Raw genomic sequence first — 23071 nt, forward strand, 5'->3', positions numbered from 1 at the left:
AGTCGTATGAAATACAATAATACAATTCTAAGTTATGAGTAGCTACTGTATACTGTAGACTACTGTTTTTATTTTTTAAACGGTGTGAAAAGTAAAAATTATCATAAAATATGACTTGTCAAAGTACACCTTTCCTCATACTGAAACTTTCTGTTATTCTTTTTCAGCTGGCTGACCGTACAAATAGAATATGGTAGTAAGCATTTTTAAAGGGAAATTATACATTATAACAGGAAAATGTACTTTTTGTAAAAAAAAAAAAAATTAGACGGACACAATAATTGGTCAGGATAACTATCCTATGTCTGCAGGCTGATAGTCATGTTTGTTATTTATTTTTCTGGTGAAAGTGTCTTGCCTCAGGTTATAATGCAAATCGATTATTTAAATTTGCAGATTCATCTATGGTAGCTGATATTATAATATTGACGATATGGCTATATCTACCACACAAACATTCAATTGAATTAGCATAACCATTTTATAAAACAGTAGCTAATAGTCTACTATAACGACGCTGGCTTTTGACGTTTGAAAAAAATAAAGCCCATTAAACTATTCATAAGACATGCTGAAATGCCAATGTACCTGGGATGAAGACATTTCACTCGCAACGCTGGAGTCTGCCCAAGATGTGAGAACTCCTTCCTTCTGCAGAGTTCGGGGGTATCGCCTGTCAAGTTAAACAAATGCACGTGTGTATTTCCATGACAGATGTTACGACAGTAGTAGAAGTCAATACTGTTTCCCAACTGTAGGGGGACCCCGAGAGCAAAATTTCAAAAGTAACATAATTCTGCTTTAACCACAAATGAATTACTATTATTTAACAAATCAACAGTGAAATTAAACACTTAACTTTCAATGAAAATACAAATTGCAGCTTCAGGAAGTCAAACTATTAGCCGTGTGCATTATTTACTTATTTTTTACCATGCTATCAGATTTTGGATTGTAGAAGAATTGGATGCAGTAAAAAGAAAGTTCAACTCTATTACTTCAGCAATAAAAAAAAAAAGAAAAAAAAAAGAAACCCAACTGTGACGTAAATCTGAAGTCATTTTCGCTTATTGGTGTGGTTGAATCAGATCATCGAATGTCAGCATCAAAGGCATTGGTTAATAAAGTGAGATTAAATACATATTTGTGTTATTAACTATTGCACGCTTGTGTAATATTCCGAGTTTGCATTTCACTGTTATATTCATCTTGAGCAATACTGAATCCGTTTGTGTGTTAGTGATATGAGTAAATGCTCACATTAGCCTAGATTCTAGGCTGAAAAAGTAAATTTACTAATGCAGCACTAGTTAGTTGAAAAAAAGTAATCAATTTGAGTTAGCCCAACACTGCTCAAGCATCTCTTTCTAGAATGAGTTATACGCAAACTTTATTTAGAACTGTTAACAAATAGACAACAGACACAAAGAGCCAGTGAACCACATCCACCGATATGTGATAACGTAACAATAAACGAAAAAAGTGCACAAGTTCAGAGCATGAAAAACAAAAAGACACCTATACTGAGATAAAACATTTCATGCCTTCACCAAAACAAGGGCAGAAAATACAACAAAACCTGACTGGAAATCAGAAATGGACAACTGCCTGTACCATAAGCAGGCTTATCTTGCAAACTCTCCTTTTCCACATTGTGCAGCTTTACAGTAGCAGTGAGGCAGTAAGTAAAGTCAGGTGGTACAGCATGTCCAAAGAAGTCTTCAAATCACATCAGAACTCGATACGACTGATATTCAAAGGGCGCGAGGCACGATTTAATCCGCACATTTCTAAGCTATTTCACATATATAATCTCATAGATATATTTCTTTTCTTTTAAATTAAGCATCAGTCATCAACAGCATGAATATATATACACATACATATACCACCAGTTCAGCTTGGGTAATTAAAATGACAACTTTAAAAGCAAATAGGCTAGATCTAAAGGTCTTTTGACGAGAATCCTAACTTCAGAGTATCAGGTTTCACAGAGTGGGATGAACCTCTTCGGGGATGTACAGCTAAACGGCTGCAGGCTTCTCCAAATCCTTCAGGTCGTTCAGAAAGCTGGTTGGAGTAATAATGTGAGATGATCCTGCAGAAGAAAAGCATATTTGACATTTTAGACAACATTGAAGACAATGGCATCCTCAACCCTGCTCTTGGAGACCCACTGACTGTCCCAGAGAGTTTAGCTCCTCCAACCCTCATCAAATCGGACTAAAAATCGGATAAATCCTGTGCAGGACAGTGGGTCTCCAGGAAGAGGGTTGAAGACCTCGGTCATTTGCAGAAGTCCATCTTCTCTTACCGATCAGAACCTCCCACTTGCCCTCGGTGGCCCGGGTCACTTCATAAGCACAGCGCATCTCAGAATGGGTCACGCCGCCAATCACAAAGATGATGAGGCGAGGGCCGCTGCGGTACTCTGTGGCAGACTTGTTCTTGTGCCAGTGTCCAAACCGTGCGCTGCTGGAGTAGGGTTCAAGAGTAACGTCAGAATTTGATTTGACGTCGAGGTGAAAGACGTCTCGCGATATCAGTCGAGTTTGAGGCAAAACCTTTAACACAGTGCTCATATTATGTTGTTTCGTCTCATATTCAGAGAGTAGGACTGAAGTAGCAATTGTTACAAGATAAGGCTGCCACGATTAACCGTTTAAATGATGGATCGCTTGCTTAAAGCTACACTGTGTAACTCTTTTAGTTTATTTTTAGCTAAAAACACTTAGTTCTTTCAAAAATATATGTGGCGGGTGAGGGGTTCTAATGTCGATCGCCATGTTTTTTTTTTTTTTTATTATTTATTTCAGGCAATGGCACAAAAGTACAAGGCAGACAAAATGTTTGTTAAGTCATACAGTGCAAAAAAAAAACAAGAAACAAACAAAAAAACAACAACAAAAAACAAACAAAAAAAAACAACAACAAACAAAACAAATCGAATTCTACCTGAAAGGGAGTGGGAAGAAGAAAACTTATTTAATCCCACCCCAGTTCACCACTTGGTGATTAATACATTAAGCTTCATGTTTACTTTGGTCACGGATTGTTTACATAGGTTGTATCATGGTGGCGTTACCACAGTCACAATAATTTATTATAACAACATTATCAAACAGTTTAAGAAGAATAAACAATACCAACTATGGTAATGAACAATATACCAACGATGGTAATGGACAATATATCAACGATGGTAAGGAAACATTGAGCACATGTTAACATTATAAGACAGAGTACAACATCAATATAAATTAAAAATCCTCCTCTCTGTATTTTAACCAGAGAGGAGGATTTTTAATTTATATTGATGTTGTACTCTGTCTTATAATGTTAACCCTGTTGACCCTCCATCTTGAAAGTACATTAGCCAAAGAGGGACAGACCCGTTAATTCAAGCTTCGCCTTTCGCGTTTACGTTTGAGTTAACACTCATTCACGAGGTCGAACTGGAAGCCATGTTAATCTTGGACTACATTGGCCACCATAGGAGTTAAAACGAAATCGGAATTGAACAGAAACTAATATTCGCTGGATGGTCATATACCTTTTCACCTCTAGATGGGGGTAAAAATCACACAGTGTAGCTTTAAAAAATGACCAGTCGTTTAACCAGCAAAGCTCATTTACAGCAGCACTGATTTAATTTCTGCAAAATACACACACAGGCCAACATGAAGAATACACAACTTTTGCCTATAACACATGACCAATCTGCTAGTTCTGGGTGGCATACCGGCTCATACCGAAAACCGGTGTATATTTTTGTTATTAATATACCGCCATACCGACGTATGTCATTCGCTGCGGCGCAACACTGTTTCAGACGGACCCTTTACAATGTTGCACTTCTAAGCAGCGGATGCGAGGCCGAGGGTATAGAGTGCCGAAGTTACGACGTCACTCTGTAGGCCAAAACGCGGAAGTGAGTTAGCATTTTAGCACTACCGGTTCCCTCGCTCGGTATTTTTGTATCGGTTTTTGCTAAATTGCCTGAAATAAGGTCTGTGGTGAACAAAACCTCTAAATATTTTCACGTTTTGATCTGACATAAAACACACAGTTATAACCTGCTTGTGGTTTTTTAAACTTTATTGTGTCTGCTTGTGTTTTTAAAAACTTAATATATGCTTCAAAATGTATACATTTTGGATTAACTTGTAGAGATTATCTTGATAGACAAAACGTTTAAGGGTCACAACGCTTTGTTAAACACAGATCTTATTTTCCAAAAGTTGATGGGGAAAATGCATAGCTTTTCAATCGAGGGAACCCATGCGCCGCTAGCTTCCGAGTAAGGATGCACGATATATCGGCCACATTATCGGTATCGGCCGATAAATGATAATTTTTAATTAATTTTTAGTAGCCGATATCTAAAAGCCGATAACTAATGTATTATTTCCTTCAGCTGAGGCACTTTAGATGTGCACTGTTCAACATGATGCTTTTAAATTGCTTGAAATAGGATTGAAATCACTTTAAAAAAGGAAAATCCAGTTAAAGTGCAAGTCTGTCATATCGGCTACACAATATTAAAATAAGAACATAATTGTGTTTGTATCTTGACTTTTAATGAGGAGACTTTTTTTATAATCAGGTTCTCAAAAATTGTCTAAAAATTTGGATTTAGATTTATCGGCCAATATATCGGTTATCGGCTCTCAAATATAAAGAATTATCGGTTATCGGTATCGGCCAAAATTGTCATATCGGTGCATCCCTACTTCCGAGTTGTCCTACAAAGTGACATCATCACTTCGGCACTCTATACAGCAGTGCTCTGGTGTTACGTTACAGGGAAGATGGATGCTGCAGAACTCATTTTGCGGCGTTATTTTGCGGGTTAATTTTGCGGCGTTATTCTCCTGTCAAATGTCGAGAGCGCACTATTGTAGTGCGAAAGTACATTAATATAATGCGCGAGCGCGAATCTCTCTTCTCACGCACGCAATATAATGTGCCGCGCGCGCTCTCAGATACACGCTGCTCTTGTAAGAATAGGGCTGCGTCCGAAATCACGTACTATGGGAGTAGGTATATTTAAATTACCCTTAAAAAAGTATGTTATATGTAGTATGAATGAGTCCGGACGCACTACATGCGCCATGTTGTTGTCGCGTGACATTCGCTGTCACAAGAATGCGAAAATTTGAAGAGCCCATTCCAGTGACTGCACCAACTTCGCGCTGTTTTTAGTTCTGCTTTCCGTTTTCATCTGCGTTTTTACGTCGTCCGAGCCGACAATCAAGAGGAGGCGTCGGTCAGCTGCTCGCAGATCACGTCTTTTGCGGAATTTCTCAAATAACATTTATTTACCTAATAAATTTTACCTCATAAAACACACACACAACCCTTATAAACAATGACATGTTGATTTTTGGCAAGGAAAAAGCCATTTATTTGCTTGTGATATTACCATCGATAAATAAACATGAATAAATCAATAGAGATACGCATGTGTGTCTGTGTTTATCTCCTAACGTTACAGCCGCGTCTCCGGTCTCCGCCATTTTCAAATATAATGACAACAACTCCTCTCCCGTGGCATCATGGGATAGTAAAGTGTCCATCGTATGCGCACTTCAGAATCTCGGCCGAAGTAGTAGGTCATCCGGGTACTTTTCGCCCACTGTTTTTCCAATTCTATGATTTCGGAAACATACTACTCAGCTCGCGTACTGTTTTTCGCATACTATATAGTAGGGAAGTATTCGATTTCGGACACAGTTTAGGTCTATTTTCTCTGGGCTCGCTCACAGAATCCTGCGCTTAAAACGTCTTCAGTGCAATCGTGAATCTCTCCTCTTCCCCAGATAACAATTTTAGGTAAAAACGTTTTCATAACGTTCACATTAAGTTATAAAAACGTAATTTCTGAATGTTTTAGGAATGTCCTGTTTTTAGACGTTGAATTAACATTATTTCTTGGTTATAAGAACGTTATTCAAAACGTTATAAGAACGCTCAGTTCTCTCGTTATAAACGTTGCATTAACATTCTTGCTTGGCTATAACGTATACAACTATAATAACTATAACTAAACGTCATTAGAATGTTCAATTCGTCGTATTTTAATTTCCTGGTTATAATGTTATTAGAATGTTAAGAAATAACAATTTTATAAATTGTTTTGAACAGCTTTGAACACCTGATTATGCATGAAAAAAAAACGTCATAAACCGGAAAACCGGCTCAATTTTGAAAAAACAAAACAAAACATGATATAATTTTTTTTTTAAACCACCCAGCACTACAATCTGCCCATACAAGATTTTTTGAGCAAATGTGCATAATTATGCAGTTTTTATAAAATCCCACCATATGGCTTTCCAGACACTTAGAGGTCTCTATAAATTAAAAGGCATTTCAATCATTTAGGCAAATATGAGTCATATGATATCAGGCACATTTCAGCGGATTCACTCTGCATTTAAAAGCGGTTTTCTCTCCAGTGTAACTGGCCGTTGATCCTCTTAGCAGCATGAAAGATAAAACTTTTATTCAAAGAGCGAGTAGATTATATGCATAAAGCCAAGCGCGCTCCCTAACTGTCAATCACTTCAGCGTTGTAATTGGAAGCAGAGCGTGAACACAAATAAGCATGGGGCCGTTTCGGCACCGCAAGTGTGTGAGAAGTGCAGCAGGTACCTGACTGTAGTCGATGTGGTGGTGGTGATGGGGGCGGGATCAGACAGGAACGGCCACAGCTTCCTGTCACACTTGTCATCAATGACGTTCTGCAGAGCAAGCAGAGTTTAAATAAGAATCATTACATTCTTACGGACTAAAAAAATCTTACGGACACAGCGTTTCCTGACCTCCATCACATCTTTCAGGATGGGCGTCCACCGGGAGAGCTGATATGTGGATTCTGTGCGTTCTTTCCTGTCGGGCAGAGTCTTCCCAGAATTAGTGCCCTACAAGACAGGACAGAGAACAGTTCCTGAATATTGTATATGTAATATTCCTGTAATATACATATATTGTATATGTAATGTTCCAGTGTATATTATTGAATATATATATTCAAATACACTGAATTTGCACGATTAATCGTTATAAGATGGCAATCTCGATTAAAAAAATCCAAGTGATTCTTATTCCTCAATGATTGACCTGTCTTTTAATTACACATTTGCATTTGCGCTGCAGCTGAGCCAGAGAGAGCAGTTTCACATAACAATCGTATCAATTCCAACGTTACACCAGTAGGTGGCGACAAGTGACTGTTAAAAATGTATTTGTCATTGAATCATTCAATGAAGTAGCCTGGGAAAACGCGGAAGTTGAAGCCTTGTGGGAGCCGCCATTGTAGCAGAACTTCACCTGCTGTTAGCATCCCATTGACTCCCATTCATTTTGGCATCATTTTGACAGCGAATAACTTTACATCTGAGGCGTTTGAAGATTCCATTTGTCCTTTATTTATTTCTAAAGACACACGACAATGTATAAAACGCTCCATTACTTTGTAGCCTCGTAGAATCCGTTTTTGTAAAAAATATGCTAACGATTGCGTCATAACCACGCAACTTTCTGTCACACAATAGAGACATTACCGTATAAACAGGAGGACAAGCTCGCAGGCAATCTTTGACTGTCTATGAGGCAATCGGGGGGACATGGAGGCACAAAGTAAGAGATAGAGTCCATAAAAGCAACGGGACAAAATATTTCAACAACGTTTTTTGAGGAATTAGGTGATTCAGATTTGTCTTGGCACAGCTACTAGAAGATTTACAACTATCAGACTGTCGTCACGCTCAGTTTGAGCCTGCGCAGTCGCTCAGACATCAGACAGGAAGTGCAATAATCGAACTTCAGTCTTCTCTGTTGAAATCAATGGGGTCGCTGTGTCCATTTCTTTCACTGTCTATGCTAAGTCTGGCAAAGAGCTCATTCAAGCCTATTTCCTATCCATCAAAATCGAGGCACCAATCAGAAACGTTGGGGCGGGCTTTACATGATGACGACAGCAGTGGGATTATGTAGCCTACATTACAAAGATGGATGCCGCCGCCACTCGTTTGAATCAGCTATCGCTTCTTTTTTAAGTGATGTTAACGTTCTCTTTTTGTTAAAAACCGAGCAAAGAACACCACCATAGGAACAACACTCGGAGATGTTTCTGCATACGTCATCTCCTTCATCGCTCTGATTGGTTTCAGGTCTATCCGCGACGTCCGTTGGTGACGCCCCTCTGGAAATGATTTGTATAAGATGCTTTGCCAGACCATAACTCAGTTACAACTCAGTTTTAACCAGGCTATCAATGAAGAGATTCTTTCAAAAATTCTGATTTGCCCAGTAAGGAAACAAGTGTTTAGGAGTGAGTAATTGAATCATTCATTCAAACATATTTAAAAACAAAAATAGTTAAAGTTAATTAAACATTTTTAAAATAGACTGTAGAAATTAGCATTCTGTCTGTTTTACTGTATTTTACTGTATTTAATGTGTTTGTGTTTATATTTTGTATGCTGCAAGGTTTCTTTTTATGCTTTCTTTTTATATGCTCAATGTTTTAATGTTCAGCACTTTGTGCTATACAACAAAAATGTGCTATTGAAATACATTTTGACTTGACTTTTGACTTGACTTGAGAACTTCTAGTAAATGACAGGTTATTGTGTTCAGTTGTCTGTTCACAAAATTCTGGAATGTTTTCATCAAAAACCTTAATTTCTTTTCGACTGAAGAAAGAAAGAAATGGACATCTTGGATGACGTGGGGGTGAGTAAATTATCAGCAAAAGTTTTTTTTAAAGTGAACTACTCCTTTAACAGCCATTTCTACAGTGTGATGATTTCTCTCAGTGTTTTATCATAGTTAAATCCATTCTGCAGATTACCCCAAGCATCAGCCCAACACATTGCACATGGGCCTGTTTTCAGATATTAGAGCGTCTCATCTTACCCCAGCGATGATGGGGCAGCCCAGGACCTGCATGTTGGTGATGATGTTACTGTCCTTCTGCACGTTTGCGTGCTGGATGAGTTTTGTGAGGTTCTCTTCACCAATGCCTGCGTGTAAGGATGAGTCAGTTCTGCTTAATTCATTCAGAGCAGTCAGCTTTCAATAAAGTTACACGCAAATGCGAGTGTTCATACCCTTCTTCTTATGGAAAATATAAAGCAGAATGATGCGGATTTTGTCGTAGGGTTCGATCTCGGTGTTGAGCATAACAGGGACGATACTCTTCATGGCATCTTTGAGCGGTTCCCCCTCCGCGTCTGAACCCATGGCCAAGTCCTGAGGAGGGAAACACAAAACCACTTCTGAGAACAGGAAAGACTGTTTTTTTTACAGTGTAATTTATTCCTGAGCTGAATTTTCAGAAAGTGTCACATGATCCTTCAGAAATAAGTCTAATATGATATGATTTGATGCTAAAGAAACATTTCTTATTATTATCAATGTTGAAAACAGTTGTGTTGCTTTTTCAAAGGAGCAACATTTATTTGAATCAGAAACATTGAGTAACATTGATCAAAAGTGACAGTTAAAGACGTGTACAATGTAACATTCATCCTTCCTAAATAAAATGATCAGTTTCTTCAAATAAAATCCTACTGATCCTAAACCTTTGAATAGTAGTGTATGTTTACAGTTTGTTGCATTACTTCTGAAAATAATGGACGCAGCTTTTAAAGAGATTGAGGGAGGAAGACTGACCAAAAATCCTGAAAAATATTGAATGTTGATGGCCCCATTTGTTTGTTAAACTCATTTAAACAACTTTGAAGCATAAAAATCATACAAATGATTGAGAGAAACACTTTTTAGTAATAAATAAGATGTTCACAATGTTCATTTAAATATTTTACTTTTGCAGTAAAACATATCTACACTAATAATTGTGTATTAATTTAGGGATGCGCGGGTATGATAATTTTGGCCGATACCGATAACCGATAATTCTTTATATTTGAGAGCCGATAACCGATATATTGGCCGATAAATCTAAATCCAAATTTTTAGACAATTTTTGAGAGCCTGATTATAAAAAAAGTCTCCTCATTAAAAGTCAAGATACAAACACAATTATGACGTTCTTATTTTAATATTGTGTAGCCGATATGACAGACTTGTGCTGCACATTTTGCACTTTAACTGGATTTTCCTTTATTAAAGTGATTTCAATCATATTTCAAGCAATTTAAAAGCATCATGTTGAACAGTGCACATCTAAAGTGCCTCAGCTGAAGGAAATAATACATTAGTTATCGGCTTTTAGATATCGGCTACTAAAAATTAATTAAAAATGATCGTTTATCGGCCGATACCGATAATGTGGCCGATATATCGTGGATCCCTAATTTTTTTACATACAAAATGTAGCTAAAATCTCCAGAACTTCACCGCCAGATGTTGAGGTAGATACTGTATGTACATAACAATTATATAAAATACTATAAGTTGTGAGACTCCATCAAAACAAGAGGAAGTTGAGATTATCCATCGGAAGACCACAAGTGACATAAACAGGGCACATAAAGAACGGCACCAGCCAGACATTAACCGTAATACCTCCACACACACAGATTGATGCACTTAGGAAAAATTGTCCATCTGCTATACATAAAACGGGGAGATGGCTGTACAAGTCCGTTCAAAGATTAAGCTTCCTGTACATTATTTTATTGCAACAGATCAAAGTTCAGCGCACAAGCTGTTGCATAAACTGACAAAAAGCTTAGAATTAGTAGTAAAAGATAGTAACAGACCCTCTGAAATCAACCCATAAATAGTATAAACTCACAACAGTATAGCCTCACATATTATACAACACAAAACATTTCACTAACATTAGGTATTAAACTCATGAAATGAAATAAGCAGACAGCACTGACCTGCTCCACCGCACACAGCTTGTCTAATGTGCTCTTGAACTTCTTCATGCAGGCATCAGCGAGGTTCAGATGAGTGGAGTACTGTCGGCAACACAAACAACAACAAGTTCAAGTCGTCGTGTATATATATATATATATATATACACACAAGCGTCAGGGGGGAAAAGAAAGTCGTACCAGGCTTAGTTCTTTCTGGTACTGGGGCATCTTCTTCAGCATCTGAGACAGATCTTTGATGTTGGCCTGAGGGAAGACGCATCACTTTAGCACTTTAGCATTGATCAGCTACAAAAGAGAGCATTTGTTTATTCTTTTTCATCAATATTTCCATTTAAAATGTTGTTTGTTAACCACCCATGTGAAAAAGAAGAGTGATTAATTGTATTGAATGCGCACTTGTTGTTTATTGGTACTTCAAATATTAAAGGAGTAGTTCACTTTTTAAAAAAAAAACTTTGCTGATAATTTACTCACCCCCATGTCATGCAGGATGTCCACGTCTTTCTTTCTTCAGTCGAAAAGAAATTAAGGTTTTTGATGAAAACATTTCAGGATTTTTCTCCATATAATGGACTTCAATGGGAACCAAACGGTTCAAGGTCCAAAAGACAGTTTCAGTGCAGCTTCAAAGGGCTTTAAACGACACATCAAACATTAAAATTAACGAATCTTTTTTTGAGTCATTTCGTTTATTGAATGAACCAAATGACACGAAAAAAGATTCATTCATTTTGATGAACGAGTTCGAACAGGAGAGTCACGAACGAGCATCACAGAACAGAGCAAGGCGACCATTTGAGCTTATAAAATTTAAACTTTGTTATTTATTTTTAAATGAGCGATCGTTTCGCTTGATAAGACCCTTGTTCATCGTCTGGAATCGTTTAAAGCGGCACTGAAACTGTCTTTTGAACCTTGAACCGTTTGGTTCCCATTGAAGTTCATTATATGGAGAAAAATCCTGGAATGTTTTCATCAAAAACCTTAATTTCTTTTCGACTGAAGAAAGAAAGACGTGGACATCTTGGATGACATGGGGGTGAGTAAATTATCAGCAAAAGCTTTTTTAAAAGTGAACTACTCATTTAAAGTCCCCCTGTAGTCAATAATTGTGTCTCTTATAGACTCATCTTTGATAGCCAAAATGACATGACCCAAAAAAATGATTCCTACATGACTTAAAATAGCTTGAATGTAACTCTACACCCTTGCTTCATTTAGTATGCGCAGACTCACGAATATGCAAATTCGCCCTCACCTGATCCACTCGCTTAACCAAACGCTGCACAATGGCAAGTGGAAATACTGGTTTAATTCAGCCATATACAGTATGTTTGAACCAGAAACTGATTCAGAAGATTATCCAGGTGATATATCAGAAAGGTAATGTGTTTTATGCATCGCTCTCTACAATGTCTGACACGTAACGGGAATTTATATGATTAGCCTTTTGCTTGACTACGTCGTCATCATACAGCTAATAATGTGTTGTTAATGTAACACAAACCATGTTCCTGTTCACCATCTCAGAGTCTGAAAGCCGCCTTTACAAATCCGCATCCTTAGAAATGCTTTGAACATCATAGAAAGTCAGTGGAGAAACGTTTGGGATTGGTTACGCGTTATCAAACCGGGTTTTTTACAGCAGTTTTAAGGAGAAAATACTCAGCAATGGTGTCGATTAAAGAATTTGCATATGGTTTGTCATATTAAAAACACCACAGAGGGTTAGGTTGCTTAACATAGAGACATTTTTAACCTGCATAACAAAAAATATTTCTGTAGAGAATCACCTATCGCACCTTTAACCAAGATCTGTAATAAGTGTTAGTTATGGTCTTATTCATAATACATTTACTAATGTTAACCCACAGAACCTTATTGTGCGAAGTGTTGCCATATTTTATTACTTTAAACCACCATAAGAAGTTTAGTTTTCTCGATGACACGAACACGTTGGATGAAGTGCGGTGTGACGTGATCGCCAGTGGACGAAGAATGTGTGTTTACCTTGTCTGTGTTCATCCTCTTGCTCTCACAGAAGGTGCGCAGCAGCTCCGTCACTTTCCTAAAAACAAAGCAGAAGGTGTGAGCACGAAAGCCCATCGGACAAGTAAGAAAGGTAACGGTTGATCGGCTCTTACTTGGTGACGTCTGCTATGTGCATGTGCCGGAGCTGAACCCACAACTCATCGTCCTCGTCCAGCAACACTTCCTTCTCTCGAGCCTCGCCGATCCCGGCCGTCTGATACCTGCCAGCAACATGCCACAGTTCTCAGGCTAACGCTAATCATTTCACACATCGCTGGTCAGTTTAAAGGCATACTCCACCGTTTTTTCATATTAAACTATGTTATTCCCTTAACTAAGACACCTCCGGAGTGATGATATTACTCCAAGTGCTCATTCTGCCATAGTTATCCACTTTACACGCTTAGAAAAGCGCAGCGTTTTATTTTGTGTCACCATCCTTGGTCGAGTTACACTACTCGTGTAACTGTATTTAAATAGGGAAAACGTGGAGGTGTTTGGTCGCTTCTCTGATTGGCCCATATTGAATGAACTGGGCTAGTTAAGTGCTAACAAAGTGACGACAGAGGTATGCATCAACTCGTCTTAGTTAAGGGAATAACATAGTTTAATATGAAAAAACGGAGGAGTATCCCTTTAACTGCTCTAAAGTTATAATGGAAACCAGTGGACAATCACACACACTTGTAAATGTCTTGCTCGATGTCCAGCAGATCGTAAGCCATAGCCTGAAAGGTGAGCTCGTGCAGGATCGGAGAGACGGGATCATATCCACGGTCCACTATGAGCAGCTGGGAGCGAGCTTTATCTGTGCCCTGTCCGTCAAACAACACAAAGGCTGTTATTACAGCATTTAAACACTTGGGATAGTGTAAATACACAAATCAACAAAATATATGACACTGTTTTAGTGGTTTTTGGATATTTTAGTCCAAAAATCTTTCATATTGTCCCTTTATTACTTGCTTGTCAGTCACTTTTAATATATATATATATATATATATATATATATATACGTATATATATATATATATAGCTATCAATTTCTTACACTAAATACTTCTAAATATCAATTTTTTACAAATGTTAAAAGGAGTTTCTAATGCTCACCCGGGCTAAATTATTTGATAATATTGTGAAATATTATTATAATGTAAAATAACTGTTTTCTATTTAAATACATTCTAAAATGTAATTTATTCCTGTCAAAACTGAAAACCTCCAGTTCAGTGTCACATGATCCTTCAGAAAGCATACTAAAATGACGATTTGATGCTCAAGAAACATGTATTATTTTTATTATCAATGTTGAAAACAGTTGAGCAGCTCATTATTTCTATGGAAACCATGATAGATTAAAGGATTCTTTGATTATTAGAAAGTTCAAAACAACAGCATTTATTGGAAACAGAAATCTTTTAGAGCATTCATTATAAATGTCTGTACTGTCACGTTTGATTAATTTAATAAATCCTCGATAAATACAACTATCAATTTCGTTCTATATATATATATATATATATATATATATAAAAAATTATACTGAGCCCAAATTTTTGAATAGTGGTGTATAATCAGGCTCCAAAATAAACGTATCCGCCATGAAACCGATTTTGTTGAAAACATGTTAATTTTTATTAGAAATGTGTTAAACAACTAAATAATAATTTTGTCGCATGATTATTTCCTTGCACATTTATCAACAGTGTTTTTACGTCAAAAAAGGTTGAGCGATAAGTTTAAATTGTTAAATTGTAATATAAAAAAATACAGGCCTGGTTTCACAAACAGAGCTTAGATTGAGCCAGGATTAGGCCTTGTAGGATATTCAAGTAATATACATGCCTTAGAAAATCTTTTTATTATCATAGTTTTAAAAATTATTTAATAAACATGCCTTAGAAAAAAACATAACTGGTATTCATATTAAAGGAGTAGTTTAAGTAGTTTCGAACTCATTCATCAAAATGAACGAATCTTTTTTTCATGTCATTTGGTTCATTCAACGAACGAATTGACTCGGAAAAAGATTCGTTCATTTTGATGAACGAGTTCGAACAGGAGAGTCACGAACGCGCATCACAAAACAGAGCAAGGCGACCATTTGAGCTTATAAAACTTAAACTTCATTGTTATTTTTTTAAATGAGCGATCGTTTCGCTTGATAAGACCCTTATTCATCGTCTGGTGTTGTTTAAAGCCCTTTGAACAGTTTGCACTGAAACTGTCATTTGGACCTTGAACCGTTTGGTTCCCATTGAAGTCCATTATATGGAGAAAAATCCTGGAATGTTTTCATCAAAAACCTTAATTTCTTTTCGACTGAAGAAAGAATGACATGGACATCTTGGATGACATGGGGGTGAATAAATTATCGGCAAAAGTTTTTTTCAAAAATGAACTACTCCTTTAAGACAAAACAATTGCAATCTTGACATTTCTAATATATATAAGTGCAAGTTTCTTTCAGTTAAACTTTCAGCTCAAACATCCATTTTAGTCGTGGACTATCTTCAGCCTTGTCTGTGAAACTGGGGGAGTTTTCAACTAACGCAATCTCTGGTTTTGTCAGCCAGGGGAGGAGGGCTTCCCCAGCTGAGTCTTGGTTCCTTCCTCATCTAATTAAACAACATCGGTGGGACTTCATCTTTGGCTTGTTCACTGGAGGATTTTAACTTAAGGGACCATTTTTATTCACCTTTTCTCTAAATTATAAATATTAAAACATATATTATTATTATATTTATAATTATATTTATAAATCTGTAAAGCTGCTTTAGAACAAGCGCTTGTGACTGGAATTAAATTTAATAATAATGTGAAATTTCATCAGGATCAGAGAGAAAACAGATGAGGGGTTAGAAGTAAAAAAAAAATGCGAGAAGAACACAGATGTAACAGAACACAAGGAGATAGCAAAAGCAAGACTTGCATCGACACCCACCTGAACCTCGAGAAAATACCAGCTGGCATTTGAGAACAGGAAAAAAAGAAAACAGAGAGAAGACAAAATAGTCCAGAAAGTAGAGTAAGAAATGATACAACAATCAAGAAGTGTCACTTTATATTGAAGTAACGGGTATTTGTGTGACAACATATTAAAAGGCGTTAATAATAATATATATATATATGCCAACATCTCACCTCTCCCATACTGGGATTGTCTGCTTTATGTGCGTTCAGACGGTCCATCACCATCTCAGCCAGGGTGAAATTCTCCTTTGGGCCCCTTAGAGAAACATAGTTGGTTCACACACTTACACTTCAAACTAATCATGTTACACCAGGACACAAAGTCTTGAGACGTACTGGCGGTAGCGGATGGCTGGGTATTCCTTCAGTGTGTCACAGAGTGTGGCGATCTGCTCGGCCATGGCCTCCATCATCCTGGCCCTGTCATCGAGGTTCGTCTGAGTTGGGCTGTAGAGCGTGTGGAAGGAACTAGGCTTGTCCAGAGAAAACACCTGCAACAAAAACCATTCAAAAGTTTAGGCTCAGTAAGAATTGTACTTCAATAAATACTTTTATTTAGCAAGGATGCATAAAAGATACACCACGTAACGTTAAAATACAAAACTCCATGCAAATTGGATTCTGCGGAAAACCCTTTAAGGAAACACTTTACTTGAAGGGGTGTGCATAAGACTGACATGACACCTTCATAACCATGACATGACATATGTCTTCAATATGAAGTAGGGTTTATGCATGACATCAACTGTCATTAAGTGTCTTTCGCTCAATAATGATATTTTGAATGCAAATATGACATAGTTTGAGATGTCTTTATGACACCTTGACATAAACCATAACATCATAACCTGTCAGTGTCTTAATAAAATGAAGTTAAACTGGCATGTGGTTGGCTTTGACATTGGCTGTCATGAGGCCATTATAACTGTGTCATGAATATTTTAGATGACCTCAACTACAGTGGCACTAATTGAATTTGTCATTAAAAAGTTATAATGGCTTCATGACAGCCAATGTCAAAACCAACCACCTGACAGTTTAATGTAATGTTAACCAATAAAGCTAAGTTTGATAATTAATCTGCTATGTCATGTTTATGACAGGTTGTGTTGTCTTCGTAATGTCAAGTTGTCATGACAAAGACACTGACAGGTTATGATGTATTGGTTTCATAACAAAGACATCTCAAACAATGTCATATTTGCATTAAAAATGTCATAACTGAGCGAATGACAATTAATGACAGTTGTCACAAACATGCATAAAACCTCCTTCATATGTCATGATTATGAAGGTGTCATGTCAGTCTTATGCACACCCCTTCAAGTAAAACGTTACCCACTTTATTTTAAGGTGACGTAGTTACATGTAGTAACTACATGTACTTACTATCCACAAGTTTCCGAGGGGCGCTCCTGTAAAAAATAAAGTGGGTGAAACTTCCGGCGAGGCGGCGGAAGTAGCATTCCAATGGTATTTTGTGTGTTAGTTAGCGAAGAGGCTAGCTGTTTTTCGGATAATTATTTTACTATTTAAAGACGCAAATCTTTATGAGAGATGTCGTTACGGAGCTCAGGGACATCATGTGCTGTTCGCGGTTGTATGTATAACCGGACTAAACTAATTCAGTGGCTTAAACGTGAGTGTTTTGAACATAAGCTGAAAACGAAATCAGAGTGATCCTGCCAGAGCCCGTCTCTGATCCTGCCAACGACTGTAGTTTCCATCAGCTCACAAAAGACGACGAATCTTCCTGTGTACATTTGTTTAAATTCTTCATATTCTATAAACTCTCTCAGCATGTGATTGGCTGTTCGCTACTGATGTTACACCTAAACTCAGGATCAAAGCCTGTGTTGACAGAATACCAAATGTGCCAGTTAATGTATTCAAGTAGCACATTCATTTATAATTCTGAATAAACTCCAAAGCACAATGACTAAGTGTGTATTTTTTATTTTAATTGTTTGTCAGCTTGCACAACTGTCTGTCACCATGCCTTGATGAGTATTGATTATTAATAATGTTATTATAATACTCCCAATCAACTACTGCGGAGGGTACTGTTATTTCACCCTTTTGAATTTCGTTGAGGTTGTGTTCCCACATCGTTAGCTAGTTTGGATCGCTATAACTTGAATGACTGTCAACTGTTGAATGAACGAGTGTCAAGCATGTCAAGTCGCGCTTTGTTTACTTCCAACCGGAAGTCGCGCCCACTTTTGACGCAAGGCCTCATGGGGCGTAGGAAACTTGTGGATAGAGTTACAGTTAGTTACTTGTAATTATGTACTTATTACTATAGTAAGTACATGTAGTTACGTGTAACTAAGTCACCTTAAATTAAAGCGTTACCGAACATTGTTTTGGTTGTGCTTCGGCTGAACGCAATTTCCCGCAAAAAAACCTTCCCGTCAGGTCTAAAATATAAACACCTATAATAATAAGCCAACCACAATGAATCAGGCTAAGACAAAAACATGCTTCGGAGGAAGGATTGATGACGTATCGACTTAATTTTGAGCGAACAAATAGTAACATACATTTAAGATAATCAAAAGTGAAAGTTAAAGGGTTAGTTCACCCAAAAATGAAAATTAAGTCATTAATTACTCACCCCCATGCTGTACCAACCCCGTAAGACCTTCGTTCGTCTTCGGAACACAAATGAAGATATTTTTGATTAAATTTGAGAGCTGTATAACTACCACATTGGCTCCTAAGGGACTGCCTCTTGACGGCCCAAAAAGTCAATGAAGAAAGTGTTTAAATATCCCAAGTGACTACAGTGGCTCAACTATATGTTTATGAAGCGACGAGAATACTTTTTGTGCGAAAAAACAAACAAAAATAACGATTTTATTCGACTATTTCTTTTCTTCCTTGTAGGCCAGAACGAGACTTCCTTATAGATTTCCACGACGCATGCGCGAGAATTGCGATCTGAAGTAGTGTAAGCTGGTGTAAAGCAGATCGCAATTCTCGCGCATGCGTCGTGGAAATCTATAAGGAAGTCTCGTTCTGGCCTACAAGGAAGAAAAGAAATAGTCGAATAAAATCGTTATTTTTGTTTGTTTTTTCGCACAAAAAGTATTCGCGTCGCTTGATAAACATATAGTTGAGCCACTGTAGTCACTTGGGATATTTAAACATTTTCTTCATTGACTTTCTGGGCCGTCAAGAGGCAGTCCCTTAGGAGCCAATGTGGTAGTTATAAAGCTCTCAAATTTAATCAAAAATATCTTCATTTGTGTTCCGAAGACGAACGAAGGTCTTACGGGGTTGGTACAGCATGGGGGTGAGTAATTAATGACTTAATTTTCATTTTTGGGTGAACTAACCCTTTAAGACTAGAGCCAGATATTATCGGCCGATATTAGGCATTTTCCAAACTATCGGTATCGGCAGTTATAATGGCCGATATTTCAATATTTGAATATTTCAAAAATAAAATAAAAATGGACGAAACACGCTTGAACCATGTCATGAGTGTTGGAGTTGTATAGTTTGTCCACCAGAGGGCACTCTACACCGTTCCTGTTGGCAACACTCGTTGAGTTGGTCACGAGACATACATTGCTTGAATAACAATTAAAAGAACATCCGCATCAGTTCTCTTAACTCAAATAAGCATGACAAAATTTGTGACTATCATGTCCATTTTAAAAAAACAAATAAAAAATATCGGCCGATATATCGGAATATCGGATTTTAAAACCAAAAATATTTGTATTGCTATCGGCCTTCAAAATCCTTTATCGGTCTGGCTCTAATTAAGACATTTATAATGTTACAAAGTTTCTATTTTCAAGTAAATGCTGTTCTTTTGAACTGTCTATTAAGCAAACACTGATAACAACAAGAAAATGCAAATCAGCATATTACAGTAATGTTTTGTACGGTAGTGTAGGTGCTTGTTGTTCTGACACGCACCTGAGACTCGTACGGAATGAAAGCCACATTTATTTCCTTCAGGGTTTTGATGACCTTGGCAACCTTCGACCTCCCGATCTCAGCAAAAAGCCCATCAGGACAAGCTGTGCAATTTACAATATAATTAATACACAAATCCAGAGTAGGCAACCATAATAGACTGTATTCAAGATAGTGAAATGAAAAGCCTTACTGTCTGTAAAGAAGATGTGTGCTGCTTTGTATGTATGGCTGTCTCTTTGAAAATCACCGATTAGAGATTGAATTGACTGAAAGGACAAATATGAGATCATTTCCACATGCTTAAGACCATGTTAACAAAAATTATAAAAGAGAAGTTAACAACACTAGGCAACATGTTGACGCTTCCACTGTACGAGGTGTGCTAAAAAAGATGGCTCACCATTGGCACAGGGGAGATGAGGTAAATGGCCTCCAGACTAGGGATCGGCTCCCTCCGCTTGTTAATGTCCTCTACAACTGTGAAGAAAAACAGGACAGCTCACATTTTGTGTTCTTAGGTCAAGATTGCACCTAGTGGTTCATAGGATAACCAGTATCTGACACTGGTGACTTTAAAGGAGAACTCCAGTCATTTTAACATTGAGCTCATTTTTTTGTACATTTGGAGTGCTGCAGTCAGATTGACCGTGGTCACTCTTAATAACACGGCTCAAATGGCTGTGCACTCCTAATGACAAATCAAGGATGTTAAGAGGCTAAAAGCAGGTTTAGAACATGCCCCATTGAAGTCAACAGGGTGCGAATTTAAAAAAAAAAAACGATAACACGGTGTAGGCCACACCGATTTTTGTCGTTTTTGTCTGTACTGACAGCACTCCAAAAGTAAAAAAAAAAAAAAATGAGCTCAATGTTAAAATTGACCAGAGTCAATGTGTTTCATAGTGAAAAATAAAACATACTCACTTGTAACGCCCTCTGCCATAATGTCAGACATCTTACAGCAAGAGGACAGAATCCGCATACTGATGTGATCCACGATGAGAACCTAAATAAACACAACAAAGATACAAAGTCATTTGACAACAGATTAACAACTACATAACTTCAGTCTACTGTCCTAATATTATATTATTACCTTCCATTCTCCATCTTTCTTCACACTCTTGATGACGCCACTGAGGATTTCTACAGACAAATGCAGTGTAGTCTGGTTAGAGACCTTCATGTATAGTGTTTATTTAATACAACACATACATATGGAAAATCAGGATATTTAAGGCATTTACGAAGATGCGTATTATGATGATAAGCTGCTGTAACAGGTTAAATGTCTTTCTGGACTACCAGAAATAAGAAACAAATAACTGACGGTACTTCATTTGTGTTCCAAAGATGAACTAAGATCTTATGGGTTTTAAATGACGTGAGGATCATTTGTGTGAGTGAGTAAATATATAATATAAATATATAAATACAAGGAGGAAACGTGACGTAAGAGGCTTATAATGAATGTAAATAATAATAATACATTTTATTTATAATGCGCTCTTCATAAAACTCTGGTGATACGCAACAGTATATTAATATTAATATATTAATACTGTGTAGGGTTTTGTGCATTTTCTCAAGAGTTAAGTTAAATGGAAAAACTGACATTTCCTGTTGTGTTTTTATAATGTCCGGCGTGATGTTGATCACAAGACCACCTTTTAAATCGTGCAGTAACGTTACAAACAAGTCAATTATCCCCTCCATTAACATAAATGACATTTCTGAGGATTAAACGTGTTGGGTTAAGTCGTTAATCTTTGCTGAATTTGTACTAAATTAAAGTTCATGTTTCTGTAAAAACTTGAGCAGCTTCATACGGAAGTTTGGTCCATTATGATTGAGCGCTCACTGTACACCTGTTGCTATGATTAACGTTACATATCAAATGACAGGGCAATATAGGAATATTTAAGCACTTAACTAATATATATTTAATGTCAGTAGAGGTTTTAAAGGCCGTATTGTGAGATTAAATCAAACTTACTCTCGTTTGCGAGCGCTTTTAGTCCACTCGGGGCCATCTTGACACTTCCCTGTTGACAGGCTCCAGCAGGGCTGTGAAGGCAGACTCTTCCACACCCTGACGGACGAGAACACCCGGAAGAAGAGACGGTTCAAAATAAAAGTCCTCGAAGATGTCTTCTTGTTATGACTTGGCCAATAATTATTATAGAAACTATGGTTTCTTTTAAACAAATTAAAAAACTAAAATAATAAGCAACATTATCATAAATTAGGCAAACTCTTCCACACCCTGACGGAGGAGAACACCCGGAAGAGACAGTTCAAAATAAAAGTCCTTGAAGATGTCTCCTTGCTATGACTTGACCAATACTTATAATTATAGAAACTATGGTTTCTTTTAAACTAATTAAAAACTAAAATAAACAGCAACATTATCATAAACTAGGCTCCATCTAGTTATATACTGGGGCTAGTTGCATAAACACAGTCAGTTGACTTTTAAAGTCCTCATGAAATCAAAATTGAAGTTTTTTTTTAACTTTTAGTATGAATATGTTAGCCTCAATGTTATTTATAAGCTAGTGTTCTCCAAAACAACGAAAAAATTTGCATTTAGAAGATAAGAGTTCAAAACTTACAGTCTCTCACTTGATGACGTCACTCTGCACTTCAGCTTCTCATCAGATTTTCTGTCCAATCAAATGTTCTCTAGAATCTAATCCTGCGCCCTATATTATGAATAGAGACTGAAGCTAAGCAGGTCTAATGTGCGAGATGGGACAGACCAGAAAACATATCAACCCATTTTGATTTCTGCACAGATATTTTAAAGCGATATGGAGGAGATTAGGAAGAGAAATGGTTATAGATTAGAGATTGGTGGTTAGAGATTGAAGGTTACCTATCTTACTATCTGGCCTCTATTACACTCACCCCCCTAAACCTCACTCCCATTTGGGTCACGGCACCAATGCAACCCCTGTGGTCCTACTCGCCCCACTCCAAGCGGGATTCATCTCTGGCACGCGAGGCGTGTGCGCTAACAAGGTCGTTAAAAACCGCAGTCTGTAGCGTCAGTCGCAAGTGCGCCTCTTGAGATCGGGGGAGTGAGGTTTACCTGCACAGTTCTCACTAACTGGCCTCCATTACACTTGTATTGCTTAAAATGGTGTACAGACAGACACTAGATGTTCGTTTAGCAGCACACCATCTAGCATGGAACTGCTAATTCGGCAGCCTCGAGTGTTGTGTAATAGACGAAAACATAGCATTTAGGTTCGCTGTTACTTTTC

The 23071-nt window shown here is 37.4% G+C and overlaps 1 protein-coding gene across 1 annotated transcript; it reads right to left on the reverse strand.

Moving 5' to 3' along the window:
- Nucleotides 1-1373: 1373 nt before the first annotated feature.
- stxbp2 (syntaxin binding protein 2) lies at nt 1374-21911 on the reverse strand. Its single transcript, XM_039686258.2, has 19 exons — nt 21799-21911; nt 20899-20948; nt 20727-20808; nt 20203-20279; nt 19993-20068; nt 19800-19903; nt 16203-16357; nt 16038-16122; nt 13578-13708; nt 13007-13114; nt 12873-12930; nt 11040-11105; nt 10863-10943; nt 9120-9261; nt 8926-9032; nt 6828-6926; nt 6658-6746; nt 2315-2475; nt 1374-2098 (listed from the first exon to the last, which is right to left on the reverse strand). The coding sequence occupies exons 1-19, from the start codon at nt 21833-21835 to the stop codon at nt 2025-2027; spliced, it is 1782 nt and encodes a 593-aa protein (XP_039542192.2). The 5' UTR covers nt 21836-21911; the 3' UTR covers nt 1374-2024.
- Between the last annotated feature and the right edge of the window lie 1160 nt (nt 21912-23071).

The sequence above is a fragment of the Pimephales promelas genome, chromosome 3 (genome assembly GCF_988280905.1).
Source record: "Pimephales promelas chromosome 3, fPimPro1.hap1.1, whole genome shotgun sequence".
NCBI lineage: Eukaryota > Metazoa > Chordata > Actinopteri > Cypriniformes > Leuciscidae > Pimephales > Pimephales promelas.

What these genes read in the sequence shown, in the direction of transcription:
- stxbp2 (XM_039686258.2), bottom strand. Translation starts at nt 21,835, where the DNA reads ATGGCCCCGAGTGGACTAAAAGCGCTCGCAAACGAGA. An exon ending in AAAAGCGCTCGCAAACGAGA is followed by an intron (nt 20,949 to 21,798) that starts GTAAGTTTGATT and finishes ATTTGTCTGTAG; the next exon opens with AAATCCTCAGTGGCGTCATC. An exon ending in ACACATCTTCTTTACAGACA is followed by an intron (nt 19,904 to 19,992) that starts GTAAGGCTTTTC and finishes TAAATTGCACAG; the next exon opens with CTTGTCCTGATGGGCTTTTT.